Source organism: Lytechinus variegatus, chromosome 8 (assembly GCF_018143015.1).
Source record: "Lytechinus variegatus isolate NC3 chromosome 8, Lvar_3.0, whole genome shotgun sequence".
Taxonomy (NCBI): domain Eukaryota; kingdom Metazoa; phylum Echinodermata; class Echinoidea; order Temnopleuroida; family Toxopneustidae; genus Lytechinus; species Lytechinus variegatus.
This window is the reverse complement of record NC_054747.1, coordinates 37,891,632-37,915,824: the sequence shown is the minus strand read 5'-3', so window position 1 is coordinate 37,915,824 and position 24,193 is coordinate 37,891,632. Positions and strand designations below refer to the sequence as shown.

Sequence of the window (24,193 nt, the reverse complement as noted above, 5' to 3'; positions counted from 1 at the left end):
ACCTCGGTACCGGGATTCGGTCATTGCGCAGCCCTTGCGCTTTTATTACTTTCAATTATTTCATGATGATCATGATGATGGGAGCTAATAGAGGCGGGGGTCGGTCTCAGCAAATGGGGCTGTGGACAGTTACTCCAACCCTAGACATTTTGAAAACTTACATTTTTGACTGAAAATTTCCCCAATTCACAAAAAAGGGTAATACAATTACAATATCCTTCAATTATTTTAACTCTCTAAAAATGCAAAAGTGCCCCAAGACAACTTGGTCGCATAGCCCCCCCGCATATTTAGGGAACTTGTTGTTGTTTTTTCAGAATTTTTAAGGTGTCCCCTCCCCCCCCCAGGGAAAAGTTCTGCTTACAGCCATGGGTTATGGGAAAAACAAGGAAATGGTATTTTTCTTCTATGTAGTGAATAAAAACTTAAGTTATTGGTCTTTGCATACACTGTCAGGTTAACTGCACGGGGGGGGGGGGGGGGGTCCCTAGAGCAGGTTTGACACATGTATAGAGATGGGATTCAACTCTCTTTGAATTTAAATGAGCACAATTGATTTATTCCCAGAGGCCTTTGATGGTTTTAAAGTAGGGGTTGAGCCAAGGGTTAGCATGCACAAAATAAAATTAAAATCACGAGATGGTTGATTTTGTTGTGTACACATTTATTGGAATAGTGGGGGGTTGAATCCCCTCCCATTTTGTTCAGCCTATTTTTCAATCATGGAGTGGACAATTAAAAGCCCAGTGGATTAGTCTTCGGACTTTGAAACAGAGGGTTGTGGGTTCGAATCCCATCCATGGCGTAATTTCCCTCAGCAAGAAACTGATCCACAATGTGCTGCACTCAACCCAGGTGAGGTAAATGGGTACCGGTAGGAAGTTTTTCCTTAAAAAGCTGTGTGCGCTCTGAACGCCTAGCTTAGCCAGGTAATATAGGAGCGCCTTGAGCACCTAACAAGGTGGATATGTGCGCAATATAAATACCCTATACTAGTATTATGATCAGATTAGAGCATCACATTTCTCCGGCCTCCTCCTCTCTCTCCCCCTCCCCTCTTCATCTCCACCACTCGTCTCTTTTTCTCTCTCGCTTCCTCGCTTAATCTGAGGTTACTTCTCAAGATAATCACTCACTATAATTCCCATTTATTCTCTCTTTTCTTTGCCCAGCAAATTGCTTGTGTCCACTTTCATTTCTGTTACTAAAACTTTAACACTGAATGATAGGGGATTGTTAAGTGGTGCAATGTGACAATAACATGCCCCCTTAACAGACCAATTCAGGTATATGAGGTGCAATTCAATGTACACTATCATTCCCATTTATTCACCTTTTTTTACCTGCCACATTGCTTGTATCCATATTCATTTCTTTAACCAAAACATTGAATGGTGCAATGTGACAATAACATCCCCCCCCCCCCCCCGTAATGGACAGACCAATTCAGGTATGTGAGGTGCAATCCAATGTACACATTCAAAGACATTTGGATAAGGTACAAAGTGAATGTTCTCTTGTGCAAATTATTGTCAGAGAGAGAGAGAGACAGAGCAAGAGAGTCATAAAGTAAATCAAATCACTGAAATTGAGGGAGAAAACTGAGAAAAAATTAAGAAAAATAATACAAACAGACAATGGGAAATTATAAGAAAGGAAGAAATACAGATTAAATTGTGGGTGCGTAACATCATCTCTCACAGATCACGTGTTGAGGAAACAAATGAAATGTCATGAATCTTTTTTCGTCTTCTTCAGATTAAAATGTAATTTTCGGTGTTATGACTCTCCCGGGGCCCGTTGCAGAAGGAGTTGCAATCAAACGCAACTCAAAAAATCTTGCGCAACTTGATTTTCAGCCAATGAAGCGCCCGTATTCAGGTCCTGCACTTGATGTTTTGACTTGCATTTAAACACAACTCTTTCTGCAACAGGCCCAAATATTCATTCATATCAGCTTTTTGCTGGGGAGGGGGGGGGGGGGTGGATTTGATCTTAAAGGGGAAGTTCACCCTGAAGAGAACTTTGTTTTAAAAATAGCAGAAAAATATTGGTGAAGGTTTGAGGAAAATCTGTTAAAAAAGTAAGAATGTTATTAGAGTTCAAAGTTTTGGATTTGTGACGTCATAAACGAGCATTTGGTATGGTTCCTGATGACTTAATTTTGTTTTCTATTCATGATCGGGTGTGAAGTGATTTGTCTATTGATATACAAAAGGTACAGTGAAAACCATTTTCAATATTCTGAGAAAATGACATCTCATTGATTTTTTACCATTCGCTATGTAGGAATGCTGCTCGCATATGACGTCACAGATCAAATAATTGAAATTTTAATAACTGTTTAATTATTTGATTAATTTTTCTCAAACCTTCGGCAATATTTTTTATCATTTTTTCTGCTATTTTTACAATGATTTTTTTGTCAGGGTGAACTTCCCCTTTAAGTGCAGAGTGCAACACCATATATACTCTATGCAACAAAACACATGATACACCACAATACAAGTACACAATGCTCACAGTAATGCATTTTCATATAGATATTTATATATACAAATATTTTTTTTTATTTCAGCATTTGTGATCTAGAGAATTCAATAACAAATATATATCCATTTTACGCCTTATAAATAATGCATATCTTGAAAAAAAAGAGAACAATTTTGCATTTTCAACCAGACGCGGCTATTGTGGAACATACATGTTATAAGTTATCTAGTTTTATATAGAAGACTTCACTTAATATACAGTACTCAAACACAATTAAAAACATACATTTACCTTCATAATCACTGGAAATTGACATTTTAGGAAGAGGAAAGATAGAATCATTCGTAAAATCAGGGACTACTAAAGCACAAGTGCATAAATACTAATTCACTGGGCAAACACACACAGTGATGAGATTGGGGTTTTTTAGAACATTCTTCAATATATTTTATACACCAGTAATCGCAATAACCAATATGATTCTAGTAGAATTCCCATGAAAACATGAAACCGCTACATGCTACCATATTCAGAAGTTGTGTCAGTGCAAGAATGCCATTAACACTATCGCGCATCGCATGCGCACAAAAACGCCCTTAACAGCACGCAATAGTGCATTTCTGCACCGATACGGTGAGCGAAAATGTTTTTTGCTAAGGGCCTATTTGCATCGACATGAAGAAGTGTAAAGACCGAATCCCAAGTGCAATAAGTGATATTGATCAGGGCCTGTACCACAAACAATAGCTATTGATCATAAGATTGATAATCATAATTGATTACATATAATACTCAACATAATCAAGATGAATATTGTGATTAATCACCATGTTGTGTGATACTTGGCCCCGACAGTGATGAATGAATGACATACAAAGGACTTCACATACGAAAGTGATAAAAATAGAGAATTGCCTTTTAAAAGTTCATTTTCACACTGAGACATCTTTAACAACAACATTCTCCCCTGACAATAAGATCACTACTATACAATGTTATGGCACCAATATTCCATCACACTTTCCCTTATAAACAGGATAAAATAGAGATATACCCACTGACAGAAAGAAATATTATATGATATTGTCATTTATGTAATTATTATCAATTTCAAAATGAAGAAATACAAATTCATTGACTATGATTCACAATGGAATAATGGTACACAATTCAAAGCAGAAACAATTTCTTTTTTTCCTTTTTAGAATCATTTTAAGAAAGGAATCCAGATTCAGTGAAAAGGAGAGCAATAACTTAAATGTTTATCTTTCCAATTTTATTTGAAAAAAAAAACCCATCAATTTAGTTATTTTTCAATTAGGACATCAGCCTTTCAACAACATCTTTCCTTCTGACAACTTTCCTTGATTTTGATTGGCTAAGGAGCACTGTTACTATGGTAACTGTCAGATAAATGCCTGACAATTTTATGACATGCTCAACAGAAGTTCATTGCTAGATTCAGAACAGATATATGAACTGAACTTCTGGTTCTAGATCAACATAATGATTACGCTATAACAGGTTATGAATACAATCCTGGGACTATATATTCTTATCCTTAGGGGTGGGGTGGGGCAGGTGGGGTGGGGTAGGGTGGGTGGGGCGGGCCAGTGGGAGGGGACGGGATACAATGGTTCCAAAGCAACATGCAAAACAATTTTTGCTGTAAAGGCCATTTCAATGGCAGATAATTTTCTGACACTCTGTAAAAAAATGACACAGTATTCACCACTGATACCATATGTTCGTAGCATGGTCACAAACATTACTCTTTTTCCAATGAAATAAAATCCTTATCTCATATTTCATAATATATGTCCAGATGTTATGATAAAAGGGTAAAAGTCTGTGATAGGACTCATTGGAATTCAGTTTGCCTTTTAAGGTAATGGAGATGACACTAGTGTAAGGGGGAAAAGAGTACAATGTACATATCATTTCTTCAACCCTTAATAAGGGCAAAAGATGGAAATTACTACATTTTAGCAAATCTTTATAGTACACAAAGGTAAATAAAGCATTATTAATTCATTCAATTATTCATACTATTTTTTTTTTCGAATTCACATGCTGTTCTTTGGTAATTTGAGTACCCACTGTATATGACCATGTACATAATATCTCGGCTAGTTTTCACTTCTATTAAAATTAATGAAAAAAACTTCTAACTTTCTATGAGATTATCAAATTTGTTTATTTTTGGTTAAAACTCGATAATTCATATTCATTGGAGGGGCAAGACCTATCACATGATAAAACAAAATTCAACACATGTGCATACTGAACAAATGAGTGGCATTAAATAACAATAATCCACAAAATCAATTGTGGATCAACTCTGTCTTACAAAGAGTTGAGATTGATCCCATCAATCGCAACTATGGACGGCCAGCAACGTCAACATATACAATGCATATTTGCTCAAAAAAATTCTAGATATGAATGCATATCCATGAATTCATTGATTTCTTGACTATTCGGTGTGTTCTCCTTTGTTTACATAGGGCATTTTACAAATTTCCTGTAGAAGAAATTATGACACTGATGGATTTCCATAGTGTTACGATTGACTGGATCGATCGTAACTCTTTGTAAGACGGGTCCCTGAAATACATGCATCTGATTGGTTAAACACACAATTGTGATTGATTTCAAGTTGGTTTGATTGCAACATGCTATAAAAGATCTGTTTGCTGGACATGCTTGCCAAGTTAAAGTAATGAAAAGGTAAGAGAATGATGTAAGCCCTTTCAAAATAAGATGGTTTTGTATGACTGAAATTACAATTCAAAAATCGAAATTATCACTTTTGTCTGAATAGACATATCCTTAAAAGATTTTTTTAAACATGTATCTCCCTGCATAGGGTGTTTTTAAACATGTACCATCTTCACCAAGAATCAATGTAAAATAAATCTTGATATTCAATTTATGATCCTGTTCCAACGTGGTAATAGTGAACTTTACCAATGCCTTATGGATAAAACTGTCACATTGCGTAAAGTGGATAATTCATGTACTTTAATGTAGGCATTTTCTGTCAGAATCCAATTTGCATAAAATGGTTGCTATACTGGGCAAGCACTGGCATGCTAATCGTAGGTTATAGATAATGCTTTTTCAAAATATACCGGTACACAGACAAGTTAACAGGTTCATGAAAAAGGCATTTGATGGAGAAGTGTGACCAAACAAGAAAATACCGATTTTAAGTTTGGTGTTGGTGACACGAACACAGATTCAGGGTGGTGCATGAAATCTTAGCCCATATTGTGTTTGAAAAAAAAAATGACACCATTCATGTTAATCAACAGCTCAACACTGAGTGATATAAACACCGGAATCAGTCCAAGATTGGTGTTATGAATGGTGTTTGCATTTCCTTCACACCCAGTTTGTGTTCAGCAAAATGGCACCACTCGTGTATTAACAGCTCAACACCGAGTAATGGTAATATGAACACCCAAATCATTCCAAGTTTGGCGTTATGTGTGGTGTTTGCATTCCCTTCACACCCAGTTTGCATTTAGAAAACCGCACCACTCATGTATTGACAGCTAAACACTGAGTAATGGTAATATAAACACCCAAATTATTCCAAGTTTGGTGTTATGTACAGTGTTTGCTTTGTCTAATACCATATCAATACCAACTTTCAACACCACTTTTCAACACCGACATTAAAATAATGAAGTGTACATTGAACATGAGAAGTACAAGGACGTGCAATAGTTAAAAGGGCATTGCTTTTTAAGAGACCATCTCAGGATGTGCGAAGAAAATGAAAAAATGAAATAACAAAAAACGCAATTCGACTGTACTTCCACTAATGCTCATTATAGGATTCACTCTTTCCAACAATAATTCGAGATAAGCGAGGAATATCAAACAAAATAACGAAAAACAATTCTTGAATTTACTTCCACAAAATATCATAGGAGGTTCGTATTCATCCCCGCATTTATTCAACCATCACTACAAATATTTTTAATTGAAATAAACAATTAACCAAGGTCACAAATATATATATTATATATAGCTTTGTATTTATACAATTTAATGAATGCATCACGATCGAATGGGAAGTCGTTAAGACTTTTCACAAATATGGCATCTTGATAAACAGACATTGAGATATCACATCACAGATCAAAATAGAGAAAGTAATATAAAGAAAAAGAACTCCGCATTTTACAATGAACTAGAACGAGTGATTTGATTGCAGATAGAAATGACAGAAATAGCTGCTATGTGGTCATGGTTTAACTGTTTTGTTTCTAGACACATAAGATTGTTATTTCCAAAATGAAACAAGGTTCAATAGTTCACATGTTAGTTAATCTGAAAATGAAAATAGTTTGATAGTCTAGAAATGAAGTGAGGTTTGTACAACTCTACATAATTCTGTAATAACAAACCTTTTTTTCATGTTTAGACTATCAAACCTTCGTAATAGGTCCATGGAAGAACTGACCTTTCTTTCTTAATTTTCAAACTAACAAACTCATTCACTTTAAGACCAACAAACTTTTTGAGAAAGGCCACAAATGTTCAGATGACTGAAACATTTTTCATTATCGGAATAATAAACATCTTGGTATGTGTACATTTGCTCGTATCAAAACAACAAACCTTTGGAATGACAAGCGTAACCCAGTTCTCTTTCTCACCATATTCAATGTGTAACTACTTACAACCAAGATAAAGAGAATAAAGTGTCTCGAAAAGGAGATATACTACCTCTTCGCCCATGATAGCACGGTACACATTTACATGGTCTGTTTGCCAATATGGAGAACCCTATTCCTTCTCATGTACATGTATTCTGCCTCTCCCATAAAACCGGAAAGTGCCACATCTTAAAGCACCACTCCCACTATAAAGATACTATGGTCCGTATTCTAAAGTCAGGTTTAACTTAGACCATGGTCTAACTCTGTGCTAAAATTATGGGGAGCCAGAAGTGTCAAAATTTTTATTATGTTGTATGTTTCTTATGCAATTCTGAGGTTTCTTATATGACGATAGCAGGACATTAAACATCGTGGCCCAAATTCTGAAGTCAGGTTTAAAGTTTTAGTTTAAGTATGGGAAGCCATAAGTATCAAATTTTTTATTAAGTTATATGTTTCTTATGCTTACTGTGCTCTTTCCTGATTCATCGATGGTGAAGACAATCATCTATTTATACTTCCTAGACAATTATGAATGATTTGAGAGCCAAATGAGCTGAAATATGATATCTATACTGTATGTGATTTATGTAACAATTGGCTGTCCATACTTAAACCAGAACTTTAAACCCGAGTTAAGTTAAACCCGACTTCAGAATACGGGCCAATGCATCTTTTCATTACTACTCCCCTGCATCGCCCATTACATTGTCTATGGTGAAATTAATCAAAGGATTGGTAATTAAAAGTCGTTTTGAGATTCCTGCGGGGACAGTCATGGCCTTGCCCTTTGACAAGATGCCTAAATCCCCTTGTTGGCTAATGATGCAGTCTATTTGTAAACACTACATGTACATGCATGCTTTACAGAACTAGGCTATAGCCTGGATCCAACAGAATCACCGGTGGTGGAGTCACTGCTGTCTGTTTGAAATCAAGAGAGGCATTGTGAGAGGGTAACCTTGCTTGGCAGCAGAGGTGACAGAAGACAAATCCAAGGTGCACCGAGGAAAAGGACGGAGTTGTAGATTAGACTGAAGCAGAGGGAGAGGTAAAGGGGAAGGAGAGGGGTAGGGGTAGGAGGAGAGAAGGAAGGGGTAGGGGAGGGAAGGGACGGGTAGGGAGATGAGGAAGGGGGAGGGAAAAAAGGGAAAGGGGGAGAAATGGGTGTGAGGAAGAGTTGGTAGGGGAGGGGAGGAGAAGGGAAGGAAGGGGTAAGGAAGAGAGGGGTGTGGGTAGTGTGAGGAGGGGGAGATCATGAATGGAGGGAAGTTGGGGTTCATTCTTAATTCAGAAAATTCTCAAACAAGTTGTAAAGAAACATGCAGCAAACCACAAGCAATAAAATGAGGACAAGTTACTTAATATAGGAAACTGGCACATGCAACTTACACACAGTGAACACATCGTAAAGGGGGAGGGGAAAGAAATGAGAGTAAGAGAGGGGAAGATGGAGAGAGAAGGATAGAGGCCAGGGGAGAGAATGCAAGGAAGAGAGAAATGGAAGAGAGAAATGGGAAAAAAAGAAAGGGAAGAGAAATAGGAAATCGAGATGGACACAGAGAGGGAGGCAAAACAAATGTTTTTAATTGAAAGTAGAGAGGCAAAGAGGAAGAGAGAGAGAGAAAGAGAAGAAGAGTCAGTAAAAGAGATGGTGAAAACAGCAAAGAATATATTCCAATAAACAAAACTAAAGGCTGATTCATAAACACTAAAACGTTACGAGCTTCATACATGTGTGGTCAGTTCCTCTTTCTCAGAGAAATGTCATCGAAATATAAAATTCAAATAATTTAAATTTCATAACATCTAACCTTGCAGCAATCATCAAGCATTACACATTACCTTGTGTCAGAGTCACAAATAAAGACGTTGTATGCACGTTACATGCAAGTTACGAATGACTTTACGCACCACTGGTGACCATTTCCTGTGCTAAATGATATCCCTATGTAACTGATTTAGTGCCAAAGAACAGGTTCCAGTCGTGCGTAAAGTTATGCGTAACTTTACGAACAGCTCTATGAAACACCACCCTGGGCTGAAGTTATTCAAGACTATATGTGTATTAACATTTCTAATTTAGTGATTTGATAAGAAACTCCCCAAGACTTTTTTTCTTCGAAGCGATTCAATCAACAAGCGAGATTAAACCTAACCATCATCAAAATTGCATAATTCTTTTGGAAAATACAGCTTTACGAATAAATCTCATTTAATACTAATTACACATAATCTACTCAGCTGCCTAATAATTTCTTTCATTAATTCAATGGAGATTTACCTCAGCATGTAAGTTCCAATAAATTCATTTAACCTTCTTACAACAATAATAATTTCTTCATATATGTATTAAAGCCTCCTCCAAAAATGGTGCGAGAGCTCAGTAAAATTTTGTGTACAAAATCAACGGGATAAAAGGCATCCATAAATGAGTATCATGAATACAAGAATGACCCAAGGTCCAAAGGCCCATTTCATAAACCTTGTTGTAATACAAAATCTGCAATCATATTTTATTGAAATCTTTCAATTTGATTGGTAATCTTTCTATAGAAACAAAAGCCCAAATTCACGAAGGTGGTTTTGAAAACACACGGTTGGATCCATGGTTTCATGTATAAATTACGCTTAATTTACCACGTATCCAGCGCGTGTATCAAAAATGTCTAATGCTGATGCGCGCTTATGTCACAGAGCGCCAAATTTACGCCTGTTACCATGGTTAGTTACGCTATTTCATTCATGAGTCCACTGTTTAAAGAATCTGTTGGAATCATTAATTCAAAACAGTGAAGTCATGAGTAAAACAGGACCCATCTCTTGGCCGATGTGGGCCATTCATGGGATATTGTTACTTACTTATACATGCATCCATCTTGCTTGTTATTTATATCCCAATATTCTAACAAAGTGTTTAAATCCAGGTTGAAGTTGGTCATTCCATTAGTGTGTGGAATTTAGAGCAGAGCAATTGTCAATAGAGCAAATGCAATGGAATCGTTTCTTGGGGCTAAGGACGTTTGTAGTCTGAAAAAGCATATAACGGAACTTGAAGCATGGATGTGTGTTGATTCGCACAAGTGATGCATTTTGTCACAGCATTTATAAACAGCATCAAAACAGTACTGAGCTCTAGCTCACCATATCTGAACGAGGATAAGAGGGCTTGTACAGACCGCCCTCTATCAGAACCCTCTGAGAAAATGTGTAAGAAGATACAAACAACTCCCTCTCCCTAAAAATAAATAAAATTGGGTAAAAATGCTCAAAAGACAACCCCAGAGACTTGTCATAAAAGAGACATATGTCTAAAATATATGTTTTCCTAAATCATTTTGACCTGTTTAAACCTGTTAACCTGTCACCGATTGCCACTGGAAATTATTGGCTTGCCAAATATAATAAAAATAAAAGTGGATAAAAATGCTCACATTGACATTGAGAGACAAAAACATCTACATGTACAAGAACATTCATAAACTGTATAGACATTGATCTCATTTTTTTCCTAAATATCTGGACTTGTTGAAACTCTTTCCCCAAACCCAAAATATCATATTTACTCTAATACACAATAGGGGTGCATGCTATTGAAATAAAACCCTGTTACTCAGATATAAAGTAATAATTTACATTGTATATAATATAGCATGCAAGCCTGTTCAATGATTTTTCACATAAATATATAGATATTATAATTATCGACATAAAACGTGATTCAAATTGACTATCAAGGTGTTTTATAAAAAATACTATTTAATTTTTCTACATTCGTACATGTAATAGCATGAATTTATACTTCCATGATTTCTTCGTACACAAGGTTTTAAAAATACAAGTGCTCACATTATATATTTTATGACAAGTTCATTTTTGGTGTCAAAAAGGGCAGTTATTCAAATATACTTCAGAAAATTTCATCGAAGACATCAAATCTTAGGAGTAGAAGGTTAGGCCCATATGTTTGGCTTGTCACAGTTGACTATTTCCCAAAAGTATTGAAATTCAATTGAAGAGTACATACCTCCAGAGCTTGTTCTTTCTAAAGGCGTCTATCTCCAGTCAGGATGGCATACATTGAGCGTTGCTAGGTTGGGCAAACACTTTAACTTGCTCAATCCAACAACACATGATGCATGCAATCTGCAATTTACAAAATACTATCTCTTTGTGACTCGGATCATCATTTCAAGTACTTCACAAAGATTTTTTATTTAAGTCTGAATACTTCATGAAAAAGGGGTATTGCATTTGATCAGAAGATCATTTTTGAGCAAAGGGGGGGGGGTTAATACTAACATTCAGTAGGTCGAGAACAATACAATATGACCTTAATGGTTTTATGAGTGTGACAAACGGAAGCTTCACAAATTTTAGGCTAATATCCATAACTTAAATTGGATTAATGATGAAGGGAATTACAACAAACAATTCAAGCAGCCATTCCGTTCTCATTTCTTCACATTGAAAATAGCAGTGATGTTCGCCCTTCAATATAAATGGATTTTAAGAGAAAAGTGGAAACGTTGCAAAAAAGAATACATAGCTACTGCGAGAATAATACTTGGATGAACATTTCTTAGGTTGAAGATAGCACTGTTAATACATTGATTCATGCAAAGTTGAAAACCAACCCCAGTTTTGTTTATATAATGATTATGAAATTTTATCAATCCAGGAAGTACTTCCAGGGCCCATCTTACAAAGAGCTGCGACTGATCTGATCAATCGCAGCTATGGACGGCCAGCAACATCAAAATATTTTCCAACTACATGTATGATGTATATTCATGCATTCATTGTTTTCCTGAACATTCCCTGTTCTTCTCTTTGTTTACAAAGGACATTGTGCAAATTTCATGTAGAAAAAATTATGACACTGATGGATTTCCATAGTTACGATTGATTGGATCAATTGTAACTCTTTGTAAGATGGGGTCCAGGATCATTGTGGAACACTTGGGTCACACCAACAAAACAGCCCCCAATCAACCAACGGAGATAAAACAATGGCTTATATTCTAAACTCAAGGTTTATACTCTGGGCCCTGTAACACAAAGCATAGCGATAAATAGCAAATATGAAAGAACACTTCTGATTGGTTCCTGGTCAGCATTCTTAGCCAAATGCTCATGTAAAATTGATCTTGATTGGTCATTTGGCGATTGATCGCTAATCGTTGTGTTACAGAGCACTGGTCTAATTTTGTGGTTTTACTATGGAAAGCCAATCATGACATAAATCCCTAATAAGAGAAGTTTAATTTATCAGCTGTTTTGACAATCAAATCAATCAGAACTGTCTGGGAATGATAAATAAGACAGTTGACTTTATCATTAAAGCAGGGGTGAAGAGTTCATTCAACATAGGAAATATACAATGTAAACAGAATTTTGACATTTTGGCTTTCCATAATATAAGCACAGACTAAGACCATGGCCAAAGTTAAAGGGGAATCCAACCCAAATAAAAACTTGTTTTTATAAGAAAAAGAAAAATCAGACAAGTTGATAGGTGAAGGTTTGAACAATATTGGACTAACAACAAGAAAGTTATGAATTTTTAAAAGTTGTAAATATTGGTGATCACTTTACCCATGGAGACTTCAAATTGGCCGCATATGTGATGTCATAGTGATGTAAGGCAAGGACTACTCTTCCATGGACTCCAATACATATTATGGCTAAAATGTCATTTTTCCCAAAAGTTTTATTTCAAATTATATTTTTCTTTCATGAGGACATAAAACGATATACTACCTGGGTTATATTTAGATTACTGCCCCGGGGGAATGGGTACTTAGGAGAAAACCACAAATCCCTGATAATAAAGTACATGGCCTATGGGAAAGTTGTCCTTGCCTCTTGTCATAATTTAATTACCCAGTTGCCAATTTGGAATCTACATAGTATTAGTGATTTCAATTTTAAAGCAGCTATAACTTTCTTACTGCTTGGCTGATTTCTTTCAAACTTTCACCATTCTGTTTAATTTATTTTTCTCCTTCCCAACACAACTGTTTAAGGCCAAGGCTGGATTCCCCTTTAAACCATACATCAGAATACTGGGCCATTAGCTTTAGTAGGTCTGGGGGCCGTTCATGAAAGTTGTCAGCACTGACAAGTTGTCTTTCTCCGACAGTTACCATAGTAACAGTCAGAGGCCATGCCTTTCAGCCAATCAAAACCAAGGATTTCACTGGAATAGTCAGTACTTGCAATTTAGTCAGTGCCGACAACTTTCATGAAACACCCACCTGGAGTTGGTTTCACCGGTGTGTCTGAACTACATACTTGCATAGGGCCAAACGGGCAATCATACCTCACAAGCTTAGATGGCGATTCAAGGCAGTTTATCGCCCAAATCGGAGGCAATCAGGGCCCTTTATGACGGTATTTGGGCAATTCGTTTTGTATTGCGTGGTTGGGCAAGCACACAAATAAAGGGCTCTAAATGCATCCAATATCGATAGTCAACAGGTTAACCCATTGCCTATTGGAACCAGGGGAGCGTTTCATCCATATTTTCATCCAACAAGTTGTCAGATCTGACATCTTTCCATGATTTTGATTGGCTGAAAGGCACTGTTCCTATGGTAACTGTCGGATAAAATGGGACTTGTCGGATAAAACGTCCGACAAGTCCTTTCATGAAACGCTCCCCAGGTGATCCCTATAAAGAGCCTATGGGAAATATAGAATTCAGCAGTGAACAGGAATAACCCATTGGGTGATTTCAAGTTCAGTGTTGACCTTTTGGTGTTGGTGTTAGGTCAATTTTTACATGAGTATAACACCAAACATAGAATGAAGATGCTCCTGAAAAGTCACTCACTGGTTGTTGAGATGTCAATAGTGTGATCAGCATCAGTTTTACAAACTAAGAATAGGTTTTGGAGCTAGGGGAAGCAATCTAAATTCCAACACTAGCACCAACACCATATTAAGGTCAACACTGAACTTAAAACCACCCACTGCCCACTAGAAGCCTATGGGACTCACAAAATTCAGCAGTCGATAAGAATACCCATTCTTTGCCTACTGAAACAAGGTCCCTGTACAAACCCAATGGGAATTGCTAAATTCCCCATTGATTAATGGAAGTGGGTGGTCCCTCTACAAAGCATATAGAATTACAGAATTTAGTAGCCACCAGTGGTAAGACTTTGTTGACAGCACTTCTTGATGCAATGTATGTTTTCCATGTTAAGAGACATCATCACTCGATTTCTGACATCTGCAACATTGATCTCACTCAAAAATGAAATCACTTGGACGATCGCAAGTGCGTTCCTCCAATTAATATCAAACTGCAAACGTTGTCTCCTCACCATTTGTGCTTTCGAAACAGCAAAAGATGCCTACGCTAGAGCTTCATTGTTTGAAGAATTTCGCTACATAATTCCTTATACTGACTGGCATCTCCAGCTATTTTCCGTAATTTGAGACCGTTAAGCGCGAGACCCGGAACCCGACACACCTCCATTTCCATCTCCACACCGTTCTGTTGCAACTCAAACATATTTTCGTTGTTCGTGTAAACTAAATCGGGGTGCCTGCGATCCAACGTCCTTCGGATTTCGTTCACTATTTCATTAAGTTCTTTACACGTTGTCATACTGAACGATTTCGCGTGCTTTATCGGCGACGGTTCGCTCGCGAGGTCCGACGAGTCGCTCAGCGAGATACAACTCATGTTCATACTCTGCCTGATCAACGGCGGAACGCCGCCCTCGTAGTCGAGTTTGACGAGACCGACGGTCATGCCCGAGTTATTATTGTTCGCCATGTTGAATATGTCACCGGAAGGGACGCGAAAGGTTCTTTGTAAGAGCTGGGTTTGGACGTGCCCTGTCGTCGCGTGAGCCGAGTGGTGACGCTGGTGATTGCGTAGTTGACCCTGACTCCCCCCGGAAGCCCAAATGGAAGAGTCCTAATCCAGGCAGACAGACAGAGAGATAGGAGAGAGAGAGAGAGAGGAAGAAGGGGGGAGACAGAAAATGGGTGCTAAGTGAATGGTGCGTGATGAAATCATTCTCATACATAATGCAACATGGTGAGATGAATATTCATGATTTTGCGTCTAGTGCAACGATGCTTGTGAAAAAGTCTGAAAATACACTGACTTTGATTGACTCTCATGGAACAAAATACCAAACGAAATCAACTTCAAATCATTTTTTTACTTTTTTTTCATTTTCTATGCAATCATTCTTTTTCCAGTCAATAAAATTTCAGGAAAATTCATATTTTTTGTTGGTATTTTTGTAGTAATTTTAACTTGTTTCAAATTTTCCTTGTACCACAACATTTGGAAAGGGAAGGGTAGGGTATGAATAACATTTCTTTTATAGCATTTTGTTTCCATTGTTTATATTTTGATCCTCGTTTGGGAGGAAGCAAGTTTCAAATTCTTTAACAATAGCTTTTTCAACGTTCTCACAAGTTTTTTTTGTAGACATCAAATGGGATGTGGAAACAAAGAAAAGCTGATGGGAGGGATACTACGGGACAAATAAGTATAATCTTTATCCATAAATTCATATATTTCATTTTAGATTCTGTTATGTGTCAAAATAGTGGCACACGATTTTAAATGTAAAAGACATAGCAAAGTGCGCTTGTATCAAAGAAGTTTCAAAAATCATAAATTCCTTATCTTTCCCAAAATGCTTTTATGATGATACTCTTCAAAATTTTACTCATTTTATAATAAATTTATTTCATTCAGAATTTTATAAAATTTCCACATTTGCATTCATTATGTTGCCATTTTCAGACAAACATGCTGAAAGAATTATTTGATTTGTTTATTCTTTTCATAAATTACAAAATTTGATTTCATTTTTTTTTTCTTTGTCAAAATCTTCTCCTGCATCAAAATGTGATAACGGTGTTCATTTTCACAAAATTATGAAAAATTAGTATTTTCTACTTGGGGGGGCAACCAGGGAAAAACTAAAGGAATGTAGGGGGGGGGTAAGGACAAGCATGCACAAGGTCTGTGGTACATCAAGCCAAAATAACAAAATAAAAAAATATAGAATTTTGCACCAATACACTAAACACAAAATTCAATACAGAAATTCATATCAATCAATAAATAGACTGGCTTACTCTTCCCCATTTAAATGTATCAATGTTTCTGTAATTGTTACTTGAAAGATCAAGAATTTTCATGGTGGAAATTCATATAAAATCCATTGAAGAGCACCATGAGCACCGAAGGTGGACCTGTGCGCTATATAAGTAGCCACCCTAATTATCATTACTTTCGCATATAATCTCAGGCTAGTGTTTATGGAAAATTTGTGTTATACTGATATCAAATAGTGCTGGAAAGGTTAATGAATTAAGACAGTTTGAATTTAGTCTGCATAATCATAGTGACCAATGCTATGTTGGGGAATTCTTGATCACGTCCCAGGTTGCATTGGATAACCGTTATTTACATTCATTCAAACTTGTTTACAGAATTCAAATGGGTGAGTAAGCCAGTCTATTACAATAGAATGAAATAAAATGATTTTAACATAATAAGCATAACAAGAATCAGATTATGCATTCAAATCGGGCATGGATAATTCAAAGGAAAGGGCATGACCTTTGACCCCAAATCAAAATGGATTACAACTCGAAAGTGTAATCATCTATGCCCCGTTCACTGTTATTAAATATGTATTTTATCAAACAATGTGATCAATCTTTACTATTATCACTTGTCGGCATTGAAATGTTAAGAAACAACTTCCATGTCAAATTGAAAACGATATAATGTGATATACATATATACTCTTGATTTTCGTCCAATACTTACTTGTCACCTTTAAACAATATGAAAATCATGTCCAATAATCATCACATTATCACACCCAATATGGATATCTTCTCTTCGCTCTACGAATTAAAGTAAATGATGCTTGTAATATATTTGCTCATACAAAAAATGTTTTCATTTTGGATAAATATGAGATTGATCTCTGACCAAGTCTAGAAATGATTTAGACCAAGATTTATATTTACCTGGATCAGGTCTAAGATTCATCTTGGACTAATTCCAATGATCACCTTGGACTAGGTCTACAGGTTATCTTGGGCAAGGTTTAAAAGAGTGATATTGGACAGATATTCATCCAGGACCAGACCTAAGAAAGCCCAGGTCTAAGTGCCATCTTAGTCCAGGTCTAAGTGCCATATTAGGCCAAGGTCTCATTTTTCCCTTGAACTTAAGCAGTTCTGAAATGTTAACTTGAGACCTGTTCACCATTTTTAAATCCATCTTTAATCATCTGTAAACAGACTAGAATATCCTAAAATTGTTACTTTTACAAAAAAAATACATTAGCTCTGTCGGGAATAACGTTAAGAACTTATCTACGGCCGATCGAGAAGCAAATCCAAATCTTGAAATCATAAAGGTGATGCTTGAAGCTACAAAGATGATGATGAGGTTTCTACTGATACAAACAAGACTCAATGCATGATGGGCATGCAAACAGCAGGGATGTAGTCAAGGCCAGCTTAGAAGCCACATTTTGCCGGCCTCGGCCCAAGTCACGTGTTCAAGTCAAAGGGAGAAGGTTTACTCCAATGGCCTCGTGACTCAAAGACACCGGCCTCGACTACATCCCCGGCAGACAGGGATATGGGAGTTGAGAGAGAGAATAGAAGAGGGAGGAGTAGGCTCCGCCCACCTTGGTCTAAAGGCTCCGCCCTCTACGGTAATCTACAGTTCCAGGCTGTTCATCTGATGACATCTCAGGAGGAACGGCCTTACTTCTCAATAATCTTAATTCAGTTACATTAACATCAACCTTATAACAAAAAAAATGCACATGTTCAACAGCTTACGACCTGCTGGATTTCGGGCATTACGTCATCTGTTGCCATGGTTACCATCAGAACATTTCCGGTCATACAGCAGACTTCTAAACAGTTCCAGAGGCTGACGTTCTTCCATTTTGTTTTGTATCTCCTATGATGAACATCTTTGTGCATACAGCTAGACTTGATACTATACAGGATGAAAGTGATTCTCTTCTCAAAATCTTCCTTCAATACAAACTGTGAGGTTACACGCTTTAGAGTACGACGTCATCAATTTTCACTTTTTGCATTTCAGCATTTTTCATACCATATTTTTATAGCGCATGATGAATAAAAACCCAATACCAAGATTTGACGGGAATCGGTCAATGGGGGCCTGAGATATGACCTCATGAATACATAATTAGCCCCATCCTCTTACATTTGAAGTCAATGTAATATTGTCCTGGTTCTAAATGTTAGGGACCCAAGGCCAATAATACAGTGACTTCAATGGGGTAATTATGTATTCATAAGGTCATATCTTTGTGCCCCCTGGACCGATTCTCACCAAATTTTGTTAGTGGATTTTTTTCATCATGGGCTACCAAAATATGGTATCAAAAATGCTGAATTGCATAAAAAAAAAAGATTTTAGTGACGTCATCACTTGATTCACTTCCGTACTCTATTCCAATCCAATTCATTTTAGTATTTGGTACAGCGCCCTACACAATTTATTCCAGTAGAAACTTATTGGAACCTATCATTTAAAGTTTCAGTAAAACCTTTGTGGAATTCTCAGCCCTGAACATTTTACTAAATATATCCTCCTTTCCTTCATTTATAAGCACTTTAAAGATATATTTTGTTTCTTCTAAATATACACAGTTTGTGTTGTTAAGATAAGTAATTTGGTAAGGTTACATCCTTATAAAAAACAAGCTGATGGATAAGTTAAGACGAAATTATCAAATTCAATCTAAACCGCTCAGAAAGCTGATCATTATCCTGTGCTTAACAAATTTATCATCAATACCATTCAGTCACTTTTTATTATTAAACACTAAGGCCTGTATTCCGAAGTCAGGTGTAACTTAAAGTTGTGGTTAAAGTATGGGAAGCCAAAAGTATCATTTTTTTTTATTCAGTTGAACGTTTCCTTATGTTTACTGTGCTCTTTCCCTGATCCATTGATGAAGACAATAATCTATTTATACTTACGAGACAATTATGATTTGAGAGCCAAATGAGCTGAGGTATGATATCTCTACTGTTAGTGATTTATGTAACAATTGGCTATCCATACTTAAACCACAACTTTAAACCTGAGTTAAAGTTAAACCTGCTATCAGAATATGGACCTATCTGCTGTACACTATACCTTTGACTTAAATTAACTCTAACATATCAACATGTGGGGAACCCTAAAAGAATAAGTAATAATATGCAATCTTAATTCAAATATAGCTTAAAGATAAATTCCAGTATTGGTAACGATCTCAAAATGACTTTTTACAGAATCTAATATAATGACCACCCAAGTGTCTGTTTGTATGAATAAAAAAATATGTGCCACAGGATTCTGGAAGAATTTGAGTAATTGCTGAGAAATAAGCAAAATAAGCGCGGATTTGGTCACTTCCGTCGGGTCTTTATTCCAACAATATTAATACACTGTCCCACGTGTGCCTATCTGTGTTGGTGATCTTCAGTGTGAATATTTTCGGCGTAGATTTCAAGATTTCACAAAGTTCAGTTTATGTAACTGTACCAGATCTAGATCCTCGATAATATACTGACAATTAAGCCTGGTTTTACAGACTTTCTCATGAAATCAGTGTTTACTGCAACTACTGGAATTTCTCTTTAAATTAACTCTAACATATCAACATGTGTGGAATCCTAAAAGAATAAGTAATAATATGCAATCTTAATTCAAATATAGCTTAATATAGTTAACACTGAGCCACTTTATGAATTTAAACTGGATTTAAAAAACAAGTGTAAGAACCAGAACTTGCGTGTTGAATGATTACCTAACAGATACGCTTAAAGGTAAAAGGCAAGTTAGAAGATAATGAAGTCACGGACTTAGAGTTGTCAATTGGCAAGCATACGGTTTGGACAAGAGTGAAAAGAAATACATTCACATACAAAAACACCACCTATAAAGTGCCTTACAATCTAAGCAGATAAAATAAATATGACAGGACCAAATTATTCCACAAAAACTGATCAGCGATAAGCACGGATAATACACTTAACCTTTCTTTACATTTACATTTAAATTTACATTTACACTTAATACCTATCTATACATTATCATATCAAGGTGTTTTTAAAGAAGCAGTAAATAATCAAATATATGATTCTGCCAGTAATATACAGGATGACACTCCTTAAGGTAAACATATTTACAAGACATGCAATTCTTAACATACAGTGTTTTTACAGAGATTGCAACATGAGGACATATCTCTTTGAGTTTTTATGTGAAGTATATGAGGAAAAGGTTGTATGATGTGATAGTGATATAAAAATATCGGTGTAAGCATCAAGTCCTGGCCAAGGCCTGGTCACACCGCCCGAGCGTTGTTTGAGCGGAGAGAAAAAATCATCACCGCTCGCTACTGTTCACCATTTTTCGATTTCGATTGTTTGTTTTTTATTCTGATTTTTGTTTTTGATTTTTTCCCAATTTTGTGAACGAAATTCGACTCGATTTCCCTTCCGCTCCACGACCGCTCCAACAACGCTCGGGCGGTGTGACTAGGCCTTTAGCCACAAGGAAAAAGGTCTGAGAAAACTTCTACATATCCCTAGCCCTGGGTGTTATCATATAGAAATTTGTAAATATCTTGTCATATATAGGCAGTGCAATACTGGAATATCCGGGATGTAGTCGACGCCGGCCTCAAAGTCACATATTGCCGGCATTGGCCTCAGCCTGGGTCATATGTAAAAAGTATCAGGGAGAACGTTTTTCTAGTGGCGTCGTGACTTTAAGTACCAGCCTCGACTACATGCATTTCTGCTCATAAATAGGATTAAAACATCATTTACATCTTTAGGTAGAGTGTATGCTATTATCAAAGAAAAATCAAGTCAAATAAAAAAAAAAAGCTGAAAATTGTAAAAAAAAAAAAAATAACTAATAATAAATACAAAATCAGATTCTCCCCTCCAGAATGCTTGGATAAAGTTATAGTTCTTATAAAAGGCATGATAGAAGAATGTGTACATAACTTGAATTCACAATGGCCTACAATGCTGTAAAAATAGTTTCTTACAAGTATGGACATCATCAAACACTTAACCTACACAAAACTAAGTATGTCACACTGTGGTCATCACTACTTACATATATATATTAGATATAATTTGAATCAAATCAACTTTCTTGTGTGACATAATCCATATTTTCCATGTGAGTTCGCAAAAATACAACATCACCTCTTGATTTGGTCATGTAGAATACACCAATTGCTCATGCTAACTTTTTCTCCAATATAAAACAAATACATTCAAGAATTTAACATACATACATCTACGGCTCATTCCTCATGTGCTAAATTTTTTAATGTATATATTAATTTTGTTTAAATACAATACACTACTCCACATTACTGCATAACGACACTATATGTATTAAGCTACAGCACCACTACAGCGATAACACTGGAATTTTTTATCATCGCCACTAACGAATAGCCAGAAACAGGCATGATTTATCAAAAATTAATCAGTGTCTGACATGCCACTACTTTCCTACAAAGAGGCTCTCTTGGTAGGAATGCTGCCCTCTACTGTTGAACATTGGTTAGGCAATATAATTCATGGCATTCAAATATCCTATCACCTCCTACAGCATGTTTTTAATAGCAATACTGACGTGTAATACTTCAGTAGGATACATACTGTACGTAATTCAGCTCACATGCATACGGTTTCACGCTGGAAGAATATACAATGTGTACATTTAATATGAACATACTGATTGTCCAATACTTCGATATTCATAAAACAAAAATCAGCTGACGATTTTGCATTGCTTGCATTCCAATCTAGCCTTAGTGACATCTCTACAATTCCTTCTTGTGGATATCAAGACCTTTGGGGCTAAATAATTACTACATTCACTTGACATTTAATGATAATCTGGAGAAAGTGCTATTTTTATAGGCATCTATATTCATTCAAAACATAGTTTGAGACACTTATATTTAGAAGATAGAAATTAACTGTTATTGAGGAGTTCATGGGACATGATGTGAAAGCTTGTGTATAGTTTTGGTAAATCCACCACAATGCACCTATCACTATTCCAATTCATTGCTAGCTAATATGAATGGATATGCCCTATAACAGTTATGATGTGGAGAATATGAAATGAAAATGTGTTTTACAGGATAAATTTTGCGATTTTACATGGAAATTTAACTTGATCGGGTCACCCGATCAAATTAAAATATCTGTGTGTTTTTGTCTTTCAATTAAATCCTATTCCAAATCATGGAATGGGCTGAAACTTTCAAGATATGTTCTTTGTCTGTAACTTTTGGATATCTAATCACTAAATTTATAAGATAAGTGCTTGAATGCCCATTTTTAAAATTTAAAACAAGCATCGCCGAGAGAGGGCGCTATATATCCAAGATTTGAATATTTTAAATTTTCTCAGAGAAGTGCAGTTGGAAAATATCTAACGGTCTCTACGCTTCAGTAAGACTGTCATATTAGATGATATTCGATTATCAATCACATTATTGACCCTTTACCAAAGCTATACACAGGCTTTAATAATTCAGGGGGCTGTTTCACAAAGATTTAAGAATGATTTAAATCGCACTTAAATAGTGACGCGTATCTGAAATGCAACGCGCAGTAGTGCGCATCCTCTTTGCATGATCTGACCAATGCGGTCATGCCTTTTACACCACACGCAACTAGCCATTTAAGTGCGACTTTAAGTCATACTTAAATCTTTGTGAAACACCCCCCCCAGAACCCCAAAGTGAATAAAAAAATATAGGGTGTAATGAATTAAAGAGATAAACTCAATCATCAATGTTTTCTTCCTTCTTAAGCTTGTCTTGGTGCATTGAGATAAGATATAAATGAATCTGTACATAGGTGATGGAACAGATACCATGAAAACCATATAAAGAATGATTCAGATTGATGTCTTCTGATCTGGGCCCCATTGCATAAAAGTTATTATATGACACCTAGACAGATCCTTGTGATTTGATTGGTTCTTTGATATTGTTCATTCAGCCTATTTCGCAATGACGTCATCAGCCGTGCAATTTCTTATCCAGTCATCGTGCAATTTTGGATCCATACGATTTTGTCCATTGCACGCGCGCACCGAGACTGCAGCTGCATGCACAAGAAGTGCGCATTCCTGGTTGTAATGACGTAACAATCAACGGACCGAACACACACTGCATGAGCATGTTTTGCATCGAAATTCATAAATTTCACATGAAAAAAAAAAATTATGTGTCATATAAACCAAATACTGAATGTTTCTTCATTCGTGCCATGGACAGAATACTTCATGAGGTGAAAGATGAAATGATCCATTCAACGAGGCGTAGCCGAGTTGAATGGATCATTCATTTCATCTTTCACCTCATGAAGTATTCTGTCCATTGCACTCATACACATTCATTATTTGTATTCTATTATGACAACTTTGCCATCCAGTGGTAACTACCACAGTAACGCTTATCACCAACCAATCAGAATCAAGGATTCCATGCAAGTCACCATAATGGTAACTTTTTATGCAACAACACCCTGATGTAAAACTGCACTGGGATAAAAGCCCAATTTACCATGAAACCCTTTTGAAGAATGAACCCATTTTTTCAGATTGATGTTTGTGAAATAGTTAATGAATCAAGCAGGTATTACAGATATGACATCCTATAGTCATCATAAAAGAATGATGAATATTTATTTTGGATAGATGGTTATTAATTGAATTGAATGGAACTGAATTGAAGAGTTGAATTTGCAACAAAAAAAAATGTTTAGTACATGAATATCGTCACTGGGGAAAAAGAAAAGAAAATTGAGTAAAGGCTGTATTTCAGAAGTATGGCAATGTCTGGCAATCTCATATTGTCTGAAGAGACATATTTCTGTATAGAACTCTTTCTAGGCAAAAGAACGTTGCCACTTTATATGCCAAACTTTAGCAA

At 36.2% G+C, this 24,193-nt stretch overlaps 1 protein-coding gene across 1 annotated transcript in view; it reads right to left on the bottom strand.

The window, feature by feature from the left end:
• Window positions 1–14,482: 14,482 nt before the first annotated feature.
• LOC121420463 (serine/threonine-protein kinase SIK3-like) overlaps window positions 14,483–24,193 on the bottom strand; it is a 30,515-nt gene continuing 20,804 nt past the window's right edge. The window contains 2 exon segments of the mRNA XM_041615109.1: window positions 14,483–15,081; window positions 15,083–15,105. Of these exon segments, the coding sequence (XP_041471043.1) occupies window positions 14,539–15,081; window positions 15,083–15,105 (566 nt within the window). The 3' untranslated portion in view covers window positions 14,483–14,538.